General features: G+C 64.8%; 1 protein-coding gene across 1 annotated transcript; it reads right to left on the reverse strand.

Moving 5' to 3' along the window:
- Nucleotides 1-529: 529 nt before the first annotated feature.
- LOC148595260 (dynactin subunit 1-like) lies at nt 530-20,670 on the reverse strand (the record flags this gene model as incomplete). The annotated part of the gene is given in 29 exon segments (XM_088521697.1): nt 530-667; nt 1,056-1,120; nt 1,123-1,144; nt 1,228-1,304; nt 1,497-1,620; nt 1,622-1,687; nt 1,854-1,987; nt 3,657-3,689; nt 3,692-3,822; nt 4,406-4,548; nt 4,800-4,928; nt 5,446-5,577; nt 5,684-5,845; nt 6,034-6,183; nt 6,264-6,326; nt 6,766-6,834; nt 7,376-7,544; nt 8,525-8,685; nt 9,256-9,408; nt 10,501-10,617; nt 11,236-11,427; nt 11,650-11,754; nt 12,413-12,572; nt 14,093-14,171; nt 14,757-14,879; nt 14,882-14,960; nt 16,378-16,575; nt 17,977-18,165; nt 20,349-20,670. Coding segments are annotated over 29 exon segments (3,685 nt in total), but the record flags the coding sequence as incomplete, so codon positions are not given.
- Nucleotides 20,671-20,909: the final 239 nt, after the last annotated feature.

The raw sequence follows: 20,909 nt of genomic DNA on the forward strand, positions 1-20,909 counted from the left end.
GCCCCACCCCTCACCCCCGCCTCCACCAGTGCGGCGCGGGGAGGGCCGCGCGCGCCCGCCCCCTGCTGCCGCCGGCCAATGAGCGCGCGCCCCGCCCGCCCTCCGCGCCACGCGATTCGACGGCTGGTTTCGCGCCGCCGCACGTGGCCCCCGGGGACCGGGGCCGGGGCCGCCCGGCGCAGCCCCCGCCGCCCCCCGCGCTCACGGGAGCCCCGGTGCCCCCGAGCCCATCTCGTGCCCCGCGCGCTCACGGGAGCCCCGGTGCCCCCGAGCCCATCTCGTGCCCCCCCGCGCTCACGGGAGCCCCGGTGCACCAGATCCTCTGCGGTGCCCCCGCGCTCTCCGCTGCCCACAATCCCCTCCCGTGTCCCCCGCGCTCTCCGGTGCCCCGGCGCAGCAGAGGCGGGTGCAGGGCACAGCGCAGCTTTATTAATAGAGTGCTCGGTGCGGAGGCCGCGGGGGCGGCAGCGCGGGGGCGCGGTGGGGGCGGGGGGGTGTCCCGGGCCGGGGCGGCCCGGCCGGCCGGTGCTCACGGGAGGAGGTGGCTGTGCAGCGCCAGCAGCTGCTCCGCGCTCAGCACCAGCCGGTGCAGCTGCCCGCGCCCGGGCGCGCACGGGAACGTCACCTTGCCCACGTAGACCGAATCCGCCTGCTGCTCCCCGCGGGCCTGCGCCAGCGCCGCGCGCTCAGGCCGCGGCGTGTGCCCCGTGCCGCTGTGCCCCCCCCGTACCAACATCCCCCCGTGCCATCGTCCCTGTCCCATGCCACCATCCCGCTGTGCCACCATCCCCCACCCCGTGCTGCCATCCTCCCCATGGCGTGTCCCCCCCATCACCATCCCCCCGTGCCACCATCCTCCTGTGCCCTGCACCACCGTCCCCTCCTCATGCCACCACCCCCCCGTGCTGCCATCCCCCCAATGCCACCGTCCCCCTGAGGCCTGCACCACCATCCACCCCTGCCACCATCCTCCTCCTGGCATGTCCCCCCCATGCCACCACCCTCCCTGTGCCACTGTCCCCCCGCCCCGCAGCCCCCCCATCCCCGGCCCTTACCTTGAGGAAGGAGGAGGAGGGGAAGGTGGCAAAGTCGGTGGCGACGTTGGCACCCGGGTGCTGCAGACCGTCTCCTTCATCACCTCGTCCTGCGGGGCACAGGGCCGCGTTGTCCCCTGCAGCGCCGCTGTCCCCGCGCGCCCGGCGGCGCCCCCGCGGCACGGCGCCTTACCCGCAGCCGGTCGATGCTGTCGCTGAGCGCCTTCAGCCGCGCCGTCTGCTCCAGCAGCCGCGCCGCCGGGCTCCCCGCTGCAGACACGCGCGTGAGGGACCGCGCCACGATGCCACCAGCGCCGGCCGGACCCCCAGGGCCCCCCAGCACCCGCTGCCACCCCCGGCCAGCGCCGCCCCGGCCCCAGAGCTGCCCCCGGGGAGGGGGGAGGGAGGGCACGGGGCCGCCCGCTCGTGCCCCACGTCCCCCCGCGCGCGCGTGGGCCCTACCCGCCTTCCTGCGGGTGATGTCCACGACCCTGGCGTTGGCGCTCAGCTGGTAGAGGGTCTCCAGCAGCTGGCTGGTCTTGCGGTAGAGGCTGCCCGAGGCCGCCTCGTCGCCCTGTCCTGTCCTTGGGCAGCGAGAGCTTGGGCACGTGCAGGGGTGCCAGCCCCGCCAGCTCCATCTTCATCTGCGCTCCCTGCGAGCAGCGGGACGAGCAGTTAGGGGCAGCCTCTTCAGGCGGGAGGAGTGTGAGCACAGAAAGGGCCCAAGGGCAGAGGGAAGGAGGTCTCCAGCTCAAACCAGAGAAGAAAGAAGGGGCAGGACGCTCCACACCAACGCGACCAGGACCCCCCTGACCTCACCTTGAGCCGGTTGTTCTCGTTCTTGAGGTGCTTGATGGAGAGGCGCATGGCATCGATCTGCTGCAGCAGCAGCGGCGAGTCCTTCACCTGCACGGGCCCCGAGCCGCCCCCGGGCGCCTGTGCGGGGCCCACACCTGCAACGAGGGCGGCGTGAGGCTGCGCGGGACGGGCGCTGCACCGCAGCACGGGGCGCGACGGGCAGCGCGTGGGCAGCACCACATGCAGCACCCGGGCCGCCCGCGCCAGCAGCATCCCGCAGCCGTGCCCAGCTCCCGCTTTCCTGCTCCCCGCGGAGCCGGGATTGCTCGGCGGGCGCCAGGCGGCCGCAAGGAGCCGCTCCGCACGCGGCACCGTGGCCATCACAGCACGTTCATGCTCTCTGCTCTGCCCCGGGCTCTGCGGACGGCGCCAGCGCAGCCCCAGCACCCCAGGCCTGACCCAGCCGGTGCAGGGGGTGTCCGGGCCCCGGTCCCTGCCCGCATGCACTGCTGGGGTGGCGGTGGAGCGCTCGCATGCCCATGCAGTACTGTACCTCGCTGTGGGTCCCTCTGTGGGGCGCGAGGCACAGGAGAGACAAGGAGAAGCAGAGTTAAAGCGGGAGCCGAGGCTGGAGGAGCCCCTCTGTGCTGCCTCCTCTCCAGCACCCGCCTGCGGGCTCCATGGCACCGCGGGCTCTGCCGGGCACCCGCGCGCAGGGCAGCACCAGCCCCAGCTGCCCAGGCTCTGCCCCCACTCCAGGACTCCCAGCTGGAGCCTCCCGAAACAGCCCCTGAGCCCCCGGCGCAGCCAGGGACAGCTCCGTGCCCGCCGTCCGGGCGCCCTGGGCTCTGCTCCGCTCCCTGCGACTCGCACCCAGCGCAGTCCCATCCCCGGCTCCCGCTGCAAGCAGGGCTTGCCAGCAGCCTGGCGCCAGCCACGGGCTCCAGGCTCCAGAGCAGGAGCTCGGGTGGAGGCCGGGGCTCCCTGCGGGCGGGAACTGCCACCTCCGGGAAGCCGAGCGGGCCCTCGTGGTGCTCCCCGAGCACCCGGAGCAGCCCCAGGGCAGGAATCACCACCCACTTTGTGCGGAGCGGGCTCCCGCTGAACCAGAAGGACAAGGAATCTGCACCAGGGTGCTCCGCAGCCTCTGCCGCAGTCCCGAAGGACAGAGCCCACGGTTACAGCGTCCTGCTCCCAGCAGAGGCCCGCAGGCAGGGCCTGGGCATGGCACACAGGGACCTCCCTGTCAGCCAGCACCCACCCCCGCTGCTGCGGCAGGAGCAGGGCAGAGCTCACACCTCCCATTCCTGGAGCCAGCCAGGAGGGACGCGGCTCATCCGTGTCCCGGAGCGACGCGGGAGAGGAGGGAGGTGCCGAGCACAGCGGCAGGGCCATCCCAGCGGGCAGCAAGGATGCAGCGTCTGCACCGCAGCCCCGCGGGAGATCGGGGCTGGTGGCACCAGCACTTGGCAGCCCCAGGGGACTCGAGATGCGGCACCAAGGGACAAGCTGCAGGGCCCCCTGACGGCAGCACCGAGGGGTGACCCTGTCCGTCTGCACAGGAGGGAACTGCTGGGCGGTGCAGGGACCTACAGGCCCAGCAGTGCCCGGCCCCTCGGGTACTCTGGCTCTCGGCAGGAAGGCCAGGCTGGGTGGAAGGGCCCCACTGCAGCAGGCCCCATGCCGCCTCGCGGGGTCCCCCCATGTGGACACAGCACTGCTACTCCCCAGGGAGCACCTGGCTCCTGCCCCACACTCCCTTTGCAGCCTGCAGTGCCCTACGAGTTGCTGAAACACACGGTGCTTTGGGCACTGGCTACGCACCTCCCGCGATGCCAGACACGATGGAGGCAACTCGGAGGCCGGGGCGCCGCGCAGCCCCTCGATGGTTCTCTTGGACTGGTTGTTCAAGCGCTGCTTCAGCTCCACTTTCTCCGACTCCAGCTGGTCGATATCTGCCTGCAGAGCATCCATGGTCTCCTCAAACTCCCTGTGGGAGGGAACAGAGCCACAGGTCTGACCGGAGCTGTTCCTCCCGAGGAAGGAGACAGGCAGCTCAGGATTGAGATCTCCTAGCCCAGGTACACCCTGCTGCCACCAGGCACCACCTCGAAAAGCTTCAAGCACAAGCAAGAGGGTTAGGAGCCGCAGCAGTTCCTGCTGCGCGTTGCAGTATCACGCACAGAGGAAGCATTTATCAGTGCTGAGCCCAGCACCTCCTCAGCTTCCCTACAGAGCCCAGCTTTCCGTCTACCACACAATCCTGCCTCCCTCCACCCTGCAGGGTTGCACTCCCTGTGTGTCAGCCGCCTTCCTCTGCCATGGGCCGCCCATGGCGAGAGACCCTCGCAGCAAAGTGGGAAAACGTGCAAAGGGAATAAACCTTCCCCAAAGAGCATGGGAGCGGGGCCTCTCCCGGGACTCCTGCTCCCACGGTCAGCGGGCGCTGGTTCCTCTGCTCATCCTCCGCTAACCCGAAAGGCTTCCAGACCGCCCAGCCAGGGCAGGCGGGCTGCTCTGCAGCAGGGCCTCTCCACAGCCAGCCCGGTTTGCAGCCCCCCGCTCACACTCACTTCTCCTTCTTTTTGAGCAGTGTCTGGGTCTCATCCAGCTTTGTCTGTATCTTTTCCACTCGGTCATCTGCATCCTTGGATGCGCTGTCCAGCTTCTTCTCCAGGAGGCTGAGCCGCACGTTTGCTTCGCTGAGCTCCTCGCCCTGCAGCAGCAGCAGGAGAGCCGCGCGCTGCAGGGGCTGGGGCGCTGCGGGAAGCCTCACGCACCCAACGCCCACCCCGCTGCCCCAGAACAGCACGGGACACAGGGACAGCCCCGAGCAGGGAGTCACGGGGCCACACGGCAGCAATGTCTCCAGGATTGCCGATCGGGACTGCAAACCGTCTGCTCCGGGGCTGGAGCACCCGGACTGGGCAGCCGCGGTGGAGCTCAGCTGCAGACGCAACAGCTTACCTTGATCTTGAGGGATTTCTTCAGCTCTTTGATCACCGTCTCCCTGTCCTCCAGCTTCAGCCCCAGCCCCTCGGCATCGGTGATCTCTGCCCGAAGAGCTGCTGCGCGCAGGTCGGCGGGTGGCGTGGGCTGCCACGGACACCACGGGGACAGGACACGGTTGGTACCGCACAGAGAACCCCAGAAGCAGCACAACGGGTCACTCAGCAACTGGGGCCCATTCCCTGCCTCCCTGTAGCCCGCGGGCATCTCTGGCACCTCCCTGAACCACAGCCCTGCCAGCAGACATGGCCTGAGGGCGCAGGCAGGGCCAGCGCCCCAGAGCTCTGCCAGGACAAGCGGGCAGCCCAGCCCGATCCAGGCCCTCGGGCAGCCCCTCGGCTGTGCCCTCCTCCCGGCCTCCAGCCCCACGTGGGCACCATGCCCAGTGCCCCAGCTCTGCGGTCACCCCTCACACTTATTCTCCGGGGACTCCCTCGCTCCTGTGTCTTCATCAAGGCTATCGGCAGCCGCCTGCCCAGGGGGAACCCGCAGGCCGTGGGGCCACGCAGAGAGCAGCCCCTCTCAGCAGAGATCTGCGGGACTGAGGGATGACAATTCAGATGCTCCGGCTCTGCCCGAAACTCCTGCCGTAGCCACAACCTACCTTGGTCTGGGGCCTGTCAGCATCATATTCGCCCTCCTGCATGGCCGTGGCCATCTTGTTCATGGTGGCGATGAGGATGCTGCAGGACTGGCGCAGGCACTCGTACGGGTTGATGCCCTGGGCGCCGTAGATCTGCAAAGGGCAGGGAGGCGCTGGCGGGTGCCCGCAGCCGGGCGCAGAGCCGCAGCCCCGCGGCGCCCCGGCCCGCAGCGGCCCCGGCGCGGCCCCGCGGCCTCACCTGCTCGCTGGCCTTGAAGGCCAGGTCCTCCAGCCTGGCGGCCTGCAGGCCCTCGTTCTCCGCCAGAGGCGCGATCAGCTGGGCGCCGGCGGCCGCCACCTCCTGCAGCACGGCCACCACCCACGTGAGGTGCTTGCGGCAGTCCAGCAGCGTGTCCGACACCTGCGGGCGAGCGCACACGGGCCCGTTGGGAAAGGCAGAGCCGGCCGGGAACGCCCGCAGAGGCCATGGAGCTGCTGCTCCGCTGCCTCGCAGGCACTGTGGGCGGCTGCAGCGCCTGCCCGCGCTTCAGGCCAGGCCCTGCTCGGGCAGTGGCCGCAGGAGCCCGGGCAGGGCAGGGAGCCGCTCACCTGCTGCCCGAAGCCCAGCGCCGCGGGGATGCCCGGGGCATCCGTCCCCGGCATGCGGCGCCTGATCTTCTTGCAAAACTGGCGAATGTCGCTGCACGACGTCTCCAAGTCCTTGAGCAGGATGGCGAGGTCGGAGGCCTCTTGCCCAGCCTAGGAAGCAGAGAGCGCGTTGGGCAAACGCACCAGCGCTGGGCCGGGCGCGAGGGAGCCGGCTCGGCGCCAGCACCTACCTGCAGGAAGGAGCGCAGCCTGCCCACCTCGACGCCCATGCAGTCCAAGGCACTCTGCGTGAACTGTGGGCACAACGCAGCACCATGAGCCCGGGGCCAGCCGCCCGCCGCGACGCCGGGCTCTCCTGGAGCAGGGAACGGCCCAGGCAGTCACTAGGCTCTTGTTCTGCCCCTTGGGGCACAGAACGCAGTGCTGATTCCCCAGGGCTTAGGAAAGGACAACGCATCCCTTGGACACAGGTTTCCAGCACTTTCCTTGCTGCTCCTCTTTCTTGCTTACCTGCATGTCTGCAGGGCAAATGCCTCGCATCTTTTTCCCCTTTCCCTAACCAGGGAACCCACATCACTCATGTGACACAACACCCAAAGGGAACAGGAGAAAATATGACTGCAACAGGGAGACCAGAAGTACTTCAACTCACAGAACAATCTCAGGGGAGCAAAAGACAAAAAGGCAGAAAACGTGCAACAGAAAGAGCCAAATTATTTTGCTACACATCACCTTAATGTGGTCGGCCAGCTGCATGGTGCAGTCCTCGGCCTGGTCAGCCAGGTGGATGCTATACAGGTGCTGCAGGAAGAGAGAGACAGGGCACCAGAACTCAGCATCCTTCGAGTGTCGCCACACACCCAAGCAAAGCAACCAAACCAAGGAATGCAAAACAAAAGGAACGCTGACAGTTTGGCCTATTTTTGTACTGGAAGCGAAAGCGGTTGTGGTGACAGCCTGACCAGGTGCCCTGATCTGCTGCTGTTGTCCTCCAGGGGAGTACTGGTGGCCTTTAGTTTGACAAGGCCAACGGCCTCAACATCCCGGTACAGGAATCGAGGGCAGGAAAGTCATTATTTTTTCTGCCCTCCCTCTCTCCCCCCAGGAACAGAGGACGCAGCCCCCAAGTCCCAGAGCTGCAGGTGTAAGTCCTGCACACCCAGGTGCAACACATGCTATCCCAAGAGTTGCTATCCCAAGACCGCTTCTCAATGCGCCACATGAACATGGTACCCGAGGGCACAACTTGCAGCTGCTGAAGTGCTGCAGAGATGCGGCCAGGTCTGTGCCCTGCCCGTTGGGAACGCCCCGGGGTTGGGGCTCTTGGCTCCACGGATCCTACCTGGTAGTATTTGATAGCTTTGGTCAGGGGCTCCACGTTGACCGTCTCATCCAGCTGGTCCTTGTGCAGCAGCTCGATCAGGAAGTCCAGGGAGCGCTCATGGACACTCATCTCAGGGTAGAGCATCCCCACCTTCTTGTACACCTCAACACTGCATTTGTTCAGGGCCCTGGCAAAGAGATGGAGACACACTCAGCTTTAGGGGAACAGGCAAGTGCTCCCGGCAGCAGCAGTGCAGGGCTTCGCTTCAGCTGGACCCCAAGCAGCAGGGAAGCTGCAGAAACGCCGCCGAAGGTCAGAATGTCTGCAGGAAACCAGGGCATGAGATTGGGCGGCTGCTGGGGAGCTGCAGGGAAGGGAGAACAGAACAGAGATCACTTTGGGTATCTCAGTTGTGACTTTCTGAGACAGAATCCAGCGCTGCAGGCAGAGATTTACCATCTCACACCAGTGACAAGAGCAGCCTCTAACGAGCTCACTGGTCACGCTGCTGCAGCAGCGCAGGGATCTTTCAGCGCTCTGCTCAAACTGAGCCACTCTCCCGGGAAGCAAAGCCCAGCAGGGCTCGCAGTGATTGTCCGCCCTAGCGCAGCACTTCTGGTCTCCCAAGGAATTTCCAACCTCTGCAGAAGGTTGGAAATCTCTTTCCGTGCTTGCTGTTGTCATGGCATTGGCCAGGGACTGGATCATATTAGTCAAGCATTTAGATTCCTCCTTGATGTTCCAGAAAACCTTCCCCATATGACCAAGCACTGGGCACTCACGGAAGAGGGAGCTGGGCTGCAGGGAAGACTTGGCTCTCAGCATCTGGAGCCCGGCAGGACTCTGCCACGCTCAGTGGCAGAGTGTGACACATCTCCTGGCAGGATCAGATGGAAAACCAATGTGCCAGGGCTCCTTCTGGCCTAAGGAAATGGTCCCAGCTGCAGAACGAGCCGCTCACACTGGGGAGCCGGGTCCCTCCACATCCCACTTCAGGGAGGGAACAGGCAGGGCGCTGCAAGGGACGTGAGCGCTGCCAGCGCGTCGCAGCACAGGGAACCCCTCGGATCTTTTCCAGCCTGGCTGCCAAAGTGGCTGCCGCTGCAGCGCGGCCCCCGCGCTGCGGGCACGTCTGGCCGGGGCGACGCGGCCGAGCCGGCTACTCACTGTTCGTATTTGTGCAGCGTGGCCTGCAGCAGGCTCAGGGAGTAGACGAGGCCGGCGGCGAAGCTGAGCTGCTCGCCCTGCGCGCCCCGCAGCCCGCTGCGCTCCGCACAGCTCTCGCTCAGCTCGAACTTCTCCTGCGCCTGCTTGCTGATGAGCTCGGCCTGCCGGGGAGAGGGCGACGCTCACACCTTCCGCGCGCGCCGCTCCTTGCCCCTCGCCCGCAGGGCAGCCAGAGCTACACACACCCCTACACATAGGCATTGTATGCATGCAAGCTTCTCTGGGAAAAGGGGTCATGAGTCCAAGAGGGTGTAAGGGGACAGCTGGCAGGAACGGCAGCCCCAGCAGTGCTGAAGGCAACCACGGCTCAGCGCCCAGACCGGAGCCTGGCTTGACCCACCGCCATCACGGCCGGTGCTGAAGCCGCTGATCTGCTGCGGGCTGCGGCAGATGCTGCTGCTTCCTTCTGCCCCTGCTGCCCCAATCATTTGGAAGTGTTTGGGCATATATTCAAAACCCCAAATTCACCTGGGACACAAAAGAATGGAAACATCTCCTACAGGGCTGTGTCTAGAGGCACGGGGCATTTGGAGGTGACACTCCGAGCCCCACGAGGCAGCTCAGGAGACAGGGCCAGCTCGGAGCTGCAGGGAAGCGCTTGTGCTGCCTCTGCCCACGTCCCTCTCTCCAGGCAGCGCCCAAAGCCCCGCAGCAGCCGGGCCCCGTTGCACCTTGCAGATGAGCCGGGGGATGAGCAGCAGCACCAGGACGCAGTCGTGGTCCCCGCCGTGGCGCAGGAAGCTCTCGGGCATGAAGGCCGTGAGCAGGGAGACGTGCCGGTTGGCCTGCTGCACCTCCATCTGCCGCAGCTCCATCTCGATGGCCTGCGGGAGCGGACGCGGCGCGCTCAGAGCAGCCCGCCCTCTCCTCCCCTGCGCACGCAGCCGGGTGTTGGGCCTCGGCCGGACTCTGCTCCTGGGACAGCGCTCGCACCGCGCTGCACGGCCATGCAGGGACAGTGCCACCGCCCCGGCGCACACCGGGCTCCCGTCCGGGCCAGGAGGCTGCAGCCCTTGCGTGTGCTGGCCCGTGACCCCACAGAGCTGGTGCCATCCTGCGGGAACTACCCTGCCTGACCAAGGCTCCCTGCACCCCCTCACAGAGCCCGTGCCGGCCCTCTCCCCATGCTGGCATCTTCCTCCCTGCCGCTGCAGGAGAACTGATCCAGAGCAGGTCTCCTCTGGTCCCTGTGGCAGGCAGGATGGAGACACCTTTACTGGAGGTATCTGGAGACGGCTGCATTCTCGCGACGCGCACCCCAAGGGAGGATGCCAAGAGCTGGCTGTGAGGCAGGCCGGGGCATCGGGACCCTCCTGGCAGACCTGGCCTTTTCTCTCCTGGGAACAGTGTTAATTGCTGTGGTCTGAACTACCTCCTCCTTGCAAGGACTTTGGGAGACAACAACAGGCCCCAGTGAAGAACAAGAAGACCCGAGACCCAAATATAACTGTTAGTTGGAACCACCACATGGCAGGTGGGGAATTAGGAGCATGAAGGTGTAATGGCCCAGAGATTTCTTTGCTCAAGAGGGTCCCTCTTTGGAGGCACCCAGCTGTAGCTACCACACGTGTGTCACTAGGTTTTATTTTGCTCTATTTGACTTGAAACTTCTACTTCAGCAGGAACCAGGGCCGAGATCCTGTTATGGTACCTGGTGACTTCCCACATTCCATCCCGCAGCCCGCGGTCCTTCAGCTCCTGCCAGTCGCCTCAGCCTCCTTGGACCTCAGCAGCCCAACCCGAGTGCCTCCCGAACACCAGCCCCCGTGTCCGGCCCCTTGGAGCAGCCCCTGGCGCCGGTGCCCGCAGTCCCGCCGCCTGGCGCCACGTCCCAGCGCTGCCGTCCCCAGCCGGCGCCAGGCCGGGATGCGCCACGCGCAGCTCGCACGCCCGGGCACGGCTCTCCTGCCCCCTACCTTGGCATGGGCCTTCGTCTCCGCAAACTTGATCTTGAAGTCGAACATTTCCGGAGGGGGCTGCTGCTGCTTCTCAGCAGAAGCTTCTTGCTGACTCATGAGCTCACGATTCACATCCTGAGCGCAGAGAGAAGCTCTGATCAGGAGTGTTCAGCTAAAACAGCACCAAGGAGAGTCGCGACCCCACACGCTCTGCAGCACCTCCACATCTGGTGCCCAACATCCCTTTTGGGGACAGGGGCTCCTTGCGCTACCAGGGAATCACAGGATGAAAACGAGGAAGGGAAACACCAGCCTGTCCCAAATCCTCAGATCACAGCCCGTTACTGTCCTTGTGCACTCAATATCCATTGATTTCATACTGCCAGCAAAGCCAAGGAGAACCACAGGCAGTGCTGGAACAGGCCAGGCCAGCCAGCCCTGCCCAGGCCCTTGCTGCAGCGTAAGCAGCGCGACACCCGCGGGCCTGCAAGGGGGGTTTGCCCTTTACAGCAACAACATCCTCCAGCTGTCGCGCTGCCAACGAGCCCCATCTGGACACGGGCAGGAAGGGGACCATGAGGAGCTCGAGCACTCCAGCACTGCTAGGAGCCCCCTCCACCAGGACTCGGCCGTCTGTTCCCTGCTCCTTGGTGTGCCAGGGTCGGTTAGGCGGCACCACGATGCTGGGCCCAGGGCGCTCTTGCTTCCAGGCCCCTCTCCTGCCGCGCTCGCAGCGCGGGGCCGTGTCCCTACCTGCAGGTGTGCAGTCAGCTCCCGGTACTTCTTGATGGTCTGCTGGTAGTCAGCCACGGTCTCCTGCGCCGCCTCCACGCGCTTCTCCGCTTCGCGCACCCGCGCCGTGGCCATGTCCAGCTGCTCCCGTAACTCCAGCTCGGTCTCCCGGGCATTTTCCTGCAGCTCGTCGTTCATCTCGTTCATGGCTTCCTGCAGGGGAAGGAGGGCCCCGGGATGCCGTCGCCCCACGGCCAGGGCAGGCGGCAGCGCCGGCACGGACGGGACGCGCAGACGCGGCGCTGAGTGCGGCGGCTTTCAAGGGCTGCCCAGCCCGCCCGGACTCTGCTCCCGCCGCGGCCTCGGGCACCACGTGCCAGGCATCGGCCCGGCCACGCGGGAGCTCCCCAGCCTCCTCCAGGACGCCCAGCTCACCAGGTCTCCAACGGTCTCGCGCAGCTCCCGGACCTTCTCTTCCAAGTCTAGGTTTCTCTCCGTCAGAGTCTCCACCATCTCTTCGGCACCCAAAGCAGCATCAACCTGCAAACACACATTACAGTCCAGCCCAGCTCCCGAAGCGCTGCCAGCAGCAGCTTGGAAGTGCCTTTACACCCCCGCAGGATCTCTGTGACTAGCTGGGGACGTGAGTGACATCCCTCTCCCCAGCCCGAGGTGCCTGCTCAGGCGGGAAGGGCACGGGCTCCCTCCCAGGGTCCATACCCAGCAGGACAGCAAGTGACAACACAGAGCTACCAGCAGCGAGCCCAGCGGCAGCTCAAGCAAAGGTCGTGGCGAAAGAGGGGCTGGGCTCTGGCTCCTGCAGTCGTTACTGCATCTTTGCTGCAGTGTCAGGATGGGATGTTGAACTGTTTCAGGTCAGTGCAGATGATGCTGACCCTTGGCTGAGTCTTTGCAAACTCCCAGGGCTTTCCAGGCTCCCCATCCCACCGTGGACCTGTGAGAGCGGGTACAGGCTCACCACACTTATGTAGAGATGGGCACTTTGGTCTACGTATGAACAGGTACCACTTCTGCCAAGAGCCCCCTCTATAAAGCCCAGGCTAACGCTCCCACAGCGGGTGCCCACAGACCTCATGGTATCAGCACCTGGAAACAGCTCTGTGCCAGGAGCTGGCCCTGGCCTGCCCGACAGCAGCTGCCACGGCTCAGAGCAGCCCCGTCCCCGCGATGGGCTCACCTGCTCCTTCAGCTCGTCAACCGTTTTCTCCGCCTGCTTCACCTCCTCCTGCAGCTTCTCCCTCTGCTGACGCAGGGACTCCAGCTCCGTGTTTTTCTTCTCCATTTGCTTCTGCAGCTTCACGTGTTCCTGCTTCTCGGAGGCCGACAAGTCCCGCATCCTTAGAGAGAGCAACCAGGCTCAGCGCAGGCACTGCAGCAGTTGAGGCCGTTCCCGTCCCCAATGGCGCTCTGTGTCCCCTGTCCCACAAGCAGGGCCAAGAACCCTCTCTTTGGGTGGCCCCAGCCACAGTGGTGGAACAAGCAGAGCTCGTCCGAGAAGTGACTTTCAAAGGGTCTTTCCAAAGTTTGGGAGTGGGAATACAGAGATCCGCAAGGTGCTCGAGCTGAGCTCATACATTTTAGGGACAAACTACTCTAAAAGCAGGCGGTCTGCAGCTGAACGCAGAGCTGCCCCATCTGCCCCGGGGACGTGGTGTCTGCAGCCTCCCGTCGCGGCGCAGCCGGGCACCGTTCCCCACTGCAGGCACAGCAGGTTCCCGAGACCAACTAGGAACCGTGAGGACGGACATGAGTCAGGGCCTGAAACGGCACCTTCCTCTGAAGGTGTCAGAGCCACTGGAGGGACAGGAGGAGGAGACAGTGGGAAAATGAGGAACAGAGAGCTGAGACGGGAAGAAAAGAATAATTGTAAATGGGGCAGCCTAAAGCACAGGCAGGAAGAACTAAGTGAACAAAGGAAAATACCACATTTTCAGTCTTTCACAGTGCCAAAAGGGTCAGCAGGAGAAAACACAAGGCAGGACACAGCCAAGGCAGGGTGCTCCACCACAGCAGGGAGCCAGGGCTGTGCTCACACGTGTGCAGCGCCTGCTGCAGACACCTCTGTCCACAGAGCATGAGGTGCCTCTGCAGTCAGCTGGGAGGGCTGAGTGTCGCACTTTGAACAGTTTCATAATCCATCCCATCCCAAACACACGCTGGTCTGGAAGCCCTTGCAAAGCAGTTTGTGTCCCGTACCAGCAGGGCCTGCTGCACAGCGAGGCCGCCTCCTGCTCCTCTCCCCATCACCCGTCCCTGCCTACGGATCATGAGCGTCGCTGAGCGGGGCCGGTTCTGCGGTGAGCACGATGGAGCACGCGACGCGCTGAGCCAGGTCCCCAGGGACACGGGGTGTGACAGGGAGCAAAGCTGCGCTCACCAGAAGGACCTGGACCACTGGGCTAGAGGACACGCAGAAAGGAAAGCCCTTGCCCTTACACAGGGAAAGGCCCCAACCAGTTTGGCCAGGAAACCTCAGGCTGGGATGTGTCTGGAGAATGATCCCACACAGGCTGCTTCCATCAACCTGCAGCATGGAGTCCTGCTGCTTTGGAGAAGCCCAGTGCTGCATGCCCAGAGAAATGAAAGAGGGCACAAACTGCCCCAAATGGCTCGTTCTCCCTCTATACATTGTTCTCCAGGAACAAGGGGCTCTTCTATCACGCCTAAGTCCCTGCAGGCTGAGTCACACAGGGGAGCACACAGAGCTCAGCGGGCCCAAGAGTCATTAGCAGCTTTTACCCCATGTGTGCGGCAGCGCGCTTGGCACTGACACAGGCTGTCACTGCACCGAGGAGACAAGCTCCGTGGAGGGACCTGCACGGGCACCCAGCCCCTCGTGCCGCCGTGTGTTTCCTACCTTACAAGGGCTTCCTTGAGCCTCGCGTTTTGCTCTTCTAGCTGTTTGACCTGGTAACTGGACGCTGCTCCATCTGAGCCTGGGGAAAGGAGGCATATTGAGCTGTGCAGAAACAGCAGCTGCTCCCCAGCCCCACCTCGTCAGCACTAAGCGACACTGCAAACACCATTAAGAGGACAGCAGAGTCCCAAAGGGAAACGGATCAGTCCCTCTGCTGCAGCTGAGCTAAGCGAGGCCGGAGCGCGATGCCGCTGCTCCGAGATGGAGCGTTAGCTCAGACGAGGAATCGCGGGATCAGCTTGCAGCAGAGCTGCGCTCATCGAGTGGCCCATGCACAGCTGCCCCGGCCCCTGCCAGCGGTGAACACAAACCCAGATGAGCTGCCGCTCGTCAGCGAGCTCCGCGTCTCCCCACAGACTCTTCCTTTGCTCCCCACACTGCCTCACGCCCTACGGACTCTTGCCCAAGCCCCATAGGAGCAGCAGCTGCTTCTGCCTCTGCAGCGGGGCCTGGCCCCGCAGCCTCCTGAGCTGTCCCGTGCAGGTCCTGCAGCGCCTGCAGGCAGGGCAGGGGCACAGAGCAGCGCGGGGCTGCACTGGGAGCTGCGGGAAGCGGCAGCCGCGGCCATGCCACCTGAGCGCACCCTGCCCCACGCCTCTCCCACCTTTCTCTTCTATCTCGTGCTTCAGGATCTCCAGGTCCATCGTGAGATATTCCACCTTCTCCTTGAGCGAGTCCACCTCCTGCTGCAGGGACTCTGCTCGCTCCTCTGCCATCTCCTTGTCAGGGTTGCCATTTCGATCGCGTCAGCAGTATCTGCCATCTCCTCCATGTAGCGCTCCTTGGCTTCCAAGGCATCTTTGGCTTCCTGCAGTCAAGCACAGAGGGGTGACGTGGAGACGAGCAGTCCCAGCCCCAGTGGCCGCTGCACCGGAGGCTGCAGGCGCTGCGGGCACCAGTGCTCCAGCACCCGCGCAGCACAGCAGGGCCGGGGCTGTGAGCAGCAGTCCCTGTGCTCCAGCCGTGCCCAGCGCTCCTCGTCCCGTCTCCGTGCGCCGCCCAGGACAGCCTGGTTCCCTCCTCTTCCTCTCCAGCTGCTCCTCAGCAGGTATTTACGCCCCTTGCTGAGGTCCCAGGGCCCCCTGAGACCTCTCTGAGGACATGCCAAGCTCCAGAGGACCGAGACATCCGACCTGCAGGCAAGGACAGCTCCGAGACCATCCCCTGGCTCCAGCTGGGTCCCTGCACAGGCGCAGCACAGCCCGCAGTGGCTTCATTAATGCTGCATTTGAACAAAACACGGGCAAGCAGCTCGTTTAAGTGGCAAATACTGGGTGGAGGTGAGCACGCTGCTCCGGTACAGAGCACGCTGCTCTAACACCACACGGAAATGAGCCAGAAGAAAGACGAGCTGCTGCTTCTACAAGGAAAACGGGAAAATAAACCGAACGAAAACCACCTTCCCCCACACAGGAAAATAGGAGAAGCACGGAGGTAAAGCAGCAAACAACAGAAAGCTTTCAAGACACCCAGCTCTCAGGACATCACAAACCTCGGGCCGGCAGCAGCAAGGGCACATGAGCAGCAGCGAGCGCGTTCCTGCCGCCTGCCATCGTGGCAGACCTGCCAAAGTGGGGCCATGTTCTTAAAGCCACAGCTGCTGCAGTATATTGATGTTTGCAGTAATTTGCCGGAACTGCTCAGTGTTTGGAAGGTGGCACTGGCAGTCTGCGGGCAGCTCCGGCACTCAGAGCACTGGCACACACGCAAGTACAGATCAAACTAGGGAAATGGGGCCGCTGCCACGCTCACATATTTATCTTGCAATGTGAGGGGGTGTGTCACTTGTTCCTCGATTTCATGTGCTTCTGCTAAAGCAAACCGTCCCTCACTGTGACCTAACCAGCACAGGACTGCAACTGCCTCAGTGCAGACACTAATTCTTGGCTCCATCAGCGGCTCCCGCCTCAGAGGCCAAGTTGGGTTGGAAGGGTCCGGCCGTCGGGAAGCCGCCCGGAGCCCAGGATGCACCAAAGCTCTGGCATCTCCATGCGAATGGGCAGAGCCCCCCAAAGGCGGGGGGCTGACGGAGCGCCACGGGAGGGAGGAGGCTGTTCACTCGTTAGTCAGAAGACAAGATTTGGGAGAGCTCGGAGTTTAATGCCAGCTGGTGATATCTCATCCAGAAGAAAACCATATAATTAGATTTTCAGCAAGTGAATTAGCCCTGGCACCGCCAGGGCAAGCACCAGTGTCCACACCGCACAGCCCCCGGGAGCACTCACCTTTTTGGCCTCCTTTAGACGCTTCTGCAGATCAGCCTGCTGTTCCTGCATTTTGCTTTTCCATTCCTGCACCTGCTCCAGCTGGATCTTGTACTTCTCCAGCTCTTTAAGTTTTGCCTTGTCTTCATTTCGCTTTATCTTCAGAGTCTCCAATTTCTCCTCCAGGTCCCTGACTTGAGCACGCAAGTTCTCCTCCTCCTACAAGGTGATGCCAAGAATTACCAACGGGAGCAGCAAGAGCCTTTGGAGAGAGCTCCAAAAACTTTACTTCCATGCACAGTTAGCAAAACCTTAGAACCTGCCCCAAAACCCAGCCCTTCTGTTGCCATTACTGCTGGGGTCGCTGTTGAAGAGTTTCACTGCGGAGCTGCAGCCATCGAGTCTATCATCCCTTGATTAATCCCTTGATTTTCCCACCCCCCGGATGGACAGGGATGCTCCTCAGCAAACCGTGGCAGCCCGCTCTGCAGAAGGTGCTCAGCGCCTTGCCGCTGGTTTCAGAGGGATCTGGGCTTGTGTTTACAAATACAAATATAAATCAAACTAGACAGCCAAACCCGCCCTTTGACAATATATTTTTCCCTGCTATTCAGGGTCAGAATGGAGTAGTGGCATGCAAAACCCAGCAGCATTTTTCCCCAATATCCCGTTTCGCCGCCCCGTGCCCGGGCAGCGCTCACGTGCCTGGACGGTACGGCACAGATTTTGACCAAGCCTCTGCAGGTGCCCAGCTGACCCAGGAAACCCGAGCAGATTTGGCCACGCAGGCGGCCACAGCGCTGCGGAGCAGAAGGGCACCCGGTCCCGTGGGCCTGGGGACCTGCCGCGGGTTCTGCTCCTTGGCTGCTCTTCTCTTTGCCCTCATGCCCCACATCTCTCACAAGCTCTCATTTTATCTAACTAACACAAAGCAGGACAGAAGTCACGATAAACTATTTTAAAGAACAAAAATGGATTGGCTGTGCCAACAGAGTTGTTAGAAACACCCAGGTTACAGAAAGGCTGGGTGTTGGCAAGGGCCTGCGTGTCTCAGGGCGGGCGGTTTAGGGAGGGCATCTACTGGCTCTGGCCACTCCAGCTCAGCTGACACCAGCGCCCAGGACTACAGATTGTCCCTCCAATCCAGTATCCCCATCCTTGGACCAAGTGGGGACAACCCCTTCCTGTGCCCAACCTGCAGACACCGGCTCTGATGCAGAGCCTTGAACCATGGTCACCTTCACTCATCCCATGGGGACCTGGACGGCAGAACATGCATCGAGTTGGGCAGCCTCAGCACCCGAAGAGGCTTCACAGCTTTGGTCCCTCTGTTTGTCCCTATCCAAAGCCCTGCCAAGACCTCCGACTCCCTCTCCCAGGTGCCTGGTGCTTTGACTGCTCTGCCGTTTCCCTTTAGACTGCAGCACTGGGCAGAGCCTGTGAGGGGCCATCCCAGGATGTGCGTGACGCTCCTTGTCCCCCTTGTGCCCTGTACCCCGTGACCAGGCTGCCCCCAGAGCCCGCGAGCAGCCGCCCCGGGACGTGCGGGTGGTTCCTTGTCCCCCTTGTGCCCCGCACCCCATGACCAGGCTGCCCCCAGAGCCCGCGGCAGCCGCTCACCTTGGTGGGCGACAGCACTGGCGCTGCCACCGGGGAGGCCAGGGCGGGCGTGGGGATGACGGGGGCCACGAGCGGCGTCTGGGCGGGCGTGCTGGGCTCGCTGCTGCTCATCTCCCCGCCGGAGGCCGAGGCCGAGCCGGAGGGCCCGGCCGTGCCGCTGGAGGCCGCCGAGCTGCCGGTGCGCGTGGGCTGCAAGACACGCGGGGACGGGTCGCAGGGGCCCTGCAGGGCACCTGCGCCGGCCGGGCGCCGCACTCTGCCCTGAGCCCCCCGGTGCCGCCACAGGAGGAGACCCGCGTCCCCACCGCGGCCGAACCGCGTGCGGGGCTGGAGGTGCCCCCAGCCCGCCCTCGCACCCTCCTGCCTGCCAGGAGCCAAGAGGCAGAGCAGGCACCACGGCGCAGGCGCTGCCGCGGGGCCGGAGCCACCTCCCAGCCGGGGACACTGCTCGGCTGGAGCCACCCCCCGCGGCCACCTTTACGGAGACTGGCCAGGAGCAGAGGGCAGGACAGAAGCCAGGCAGGGCCCGGACCCCAAAGCGGGGCTCTGGGGGGCTGCGGCCTCCGGACACGCAGCGGAGCAGAGCGGGCGCCGCCAGAGCCCACGCGTGTGGGAGGAGCTGGCAGCGTCTCCCCATGGGCACTCCCACCGCGCCAGTGGCCGTGTCCCCCCCCGGCTGCCCCCGGGCCTGTGGGGACACGCGGTGGCAGCGGTGCGCAGGGGCGCGCAGCCGCTCACGAGGCTCCCGCGCCTCCATGGCTGCACTGAGCCCCGGGGCAAGCACTGAGCCCCGGGGAGCAGAGCGAGGAAACAGAGCGAGGAAACAGGGAGGAGCGGCAAAACTCAGAGGCCAGGGGAGAAAAGCTGGGGACGCCTGAAGGGCCAGGCCCGGCAGCCGTGACCATGAACCGCACAGCTGCGGCCACAACGGCTGAGAAGTCACCCAGGCGTCTGCCCGAGACACACACAGTGCAAGGAACGGAGGCGAGCAAGCGCACAGGCTTCTGCAACCGGCCAACAGAGGTCAAAAAGGGGAATACACATTGTCTCTAATTATTATTCCACAAATTCTGGGGAAATTTCAGGAAATACCTAGATACCTGTCAGTTTTAGGCTGTATATTTTCCCATTTTAGTGTTATTTTCCTGTGTATCATTACAAAATTTACGGTCAGACTCGATGAACTCAAAGGTTGTTTCCAAGCGTAAGGATTCTAGGAACCTGGATTCCTCCTGCTCAGAAAGCAGCAGCCCCATCGCTGCGTGCGGCCGCGCGTCAGAGCAGCGCTCCGCAGCCCTCCCGTCACCCGGCACGGAGCGGCACCGCCGCAGCGAGGACCGGGAAGCGGCGCCCGTGCCGGGGCCGCCGCTGCCGTCCTGGCCGGCAGCCTCCCTGCAGCTGCCCTTGCACGAGGCCGCAGCGGGCAGGGCCCTGCCTGGGAACGGTCCCCACGCACCGTCCCCGAGGGTCGCTGGAGGAGGATCGAGGACGCTGTGCACAGCGTCACGGGGACCCCCTGCACGGCCTGGCCGCGCACAGCGTCACGGGGACCCCCTGCACGACCGGCCGCACGCGGCATGGGGGCGTGGGGACCCGCAGGCAGCCCGGCTGGCAGCTGCCGCACGACCCTGGTGCCTGGGGCAGGGAGGCCGGGGACACGCGGGGCCCGGTCACAGGGTGGGATCCGCCTCACCAGACATCCCCAGGGCGTCCAGCTCTCGGGCACCACGTGCCGCACAGTGACCAAGGCCACCTCTTCCTGAGGCCACCTCTGCCGTGCACCGCCGCCTCCCGTACGTGCCCGGGGAGCGCCAGGCGGCAGCTGGGTGCCCTGCGCACCCAGGAGCGGGACGGCGGCACGGGCCAAGGCCAGGGCAGCGGGGGACACCGTGTGGGACGGGGCTGCGCCTGCAAGCGCCAACGTGGGCTCTGCAGCCAGCCGCAAGAGCTGCCCCCTGCGGTCCCTCTGCCAGCCACACGTGCCCACAGCCCCCAAGCCCCGGGCGTCACGCGCTGGGGCAGAAACGCTTCAAGGAACATTTTAGCTAACGCCAGGGTGCCGAGAGAACAAGGGTGGGGAAGTCACCACGTCCCCCAGCTCCCAGCTCTCCCGCAGCGGGTGGCCACAATCCTGCTGCAAAGGGCCCCACGAGGAGGCCGAGAGCTGCAGCGGGAGCAGGCAGTGGCAGGGCTCTGCCGTGCACGACGGCTCGTGGGGAGCGCGCGGCGCCCCGCGCTCGCGCTGCCAGCAGCCCACAACAGCCTTTCCACGCGCCCCAGAGCACGGCGGGGCCGGGAGCGCCCGCCTGGCGCACGGAGGGCAGCGAGCGGCGCGCGGGCAGAGAGCGGAGCTGCGCGCGGGCGGTTCTCACCTTGGGCCGCCGAGCCGTGGTCTGGAGCACAACAGGAGCAGAGGGCAGAGCAGGAGAAACACTCAGACAGGAAAGACAGGAGCAGAGACAGAGCGCGCAGGGCACAGCGGCAGGTGCAGCAGAGGGAACAAAAGACAGGACGGCCGTTAGTGCGCGCGGCAGCGGGGCGCGCGTCGCCCCCGTGTCCCCGGCACGGCCCCGTGGCCCTGCTCGGCCGGGCGCCCGCACGCGCCGCGGCCCCGGCCACAGCCCGAGCTCCGGCACCGCCGCCAAGGCCTCGTGTCCCGGGGGAGGCTCCCAGGCTTCTCCAGAGGCCTCGGAGCTTCGGGGGTGAGAGCTGGAGCAGCGGCGGCAGCCCGGGGCTCTGCGGGCCCCACCGCGCTGAGCGGCCCCGCAGCTGCCTCGCTGGCAGCCCCCGGCCACGGCCGCGCTGCGCAGCACGGGACGAGCCGGAGCAGCGGCCCACGGGCGCGCGGTGAGCCTGCCGCGAGCCCGTTAAGGGCTGGCCCTGCGCTTGCTCCGAGCTCGCTGCGAGCCTGCCGGGCGCACTAAGGCAGCGCT

The sequence above is a fragment of the Tinamus guttatus genome, unplaced genomic scaffold, assembly GCF_059628265.1.
Source record: "Tinamus guttatus ecotype Peru unplaced genomic scaffold, ASM5962826v1 Tinamus_guttatus_pri_ptg000129l, whole genome shotgun sequence".
NCBI lineage: Eukaryota > Metazoa > Chordata > Aves > Tinamiformes > Tinamidae > Tinamus > Tinamus guttatus.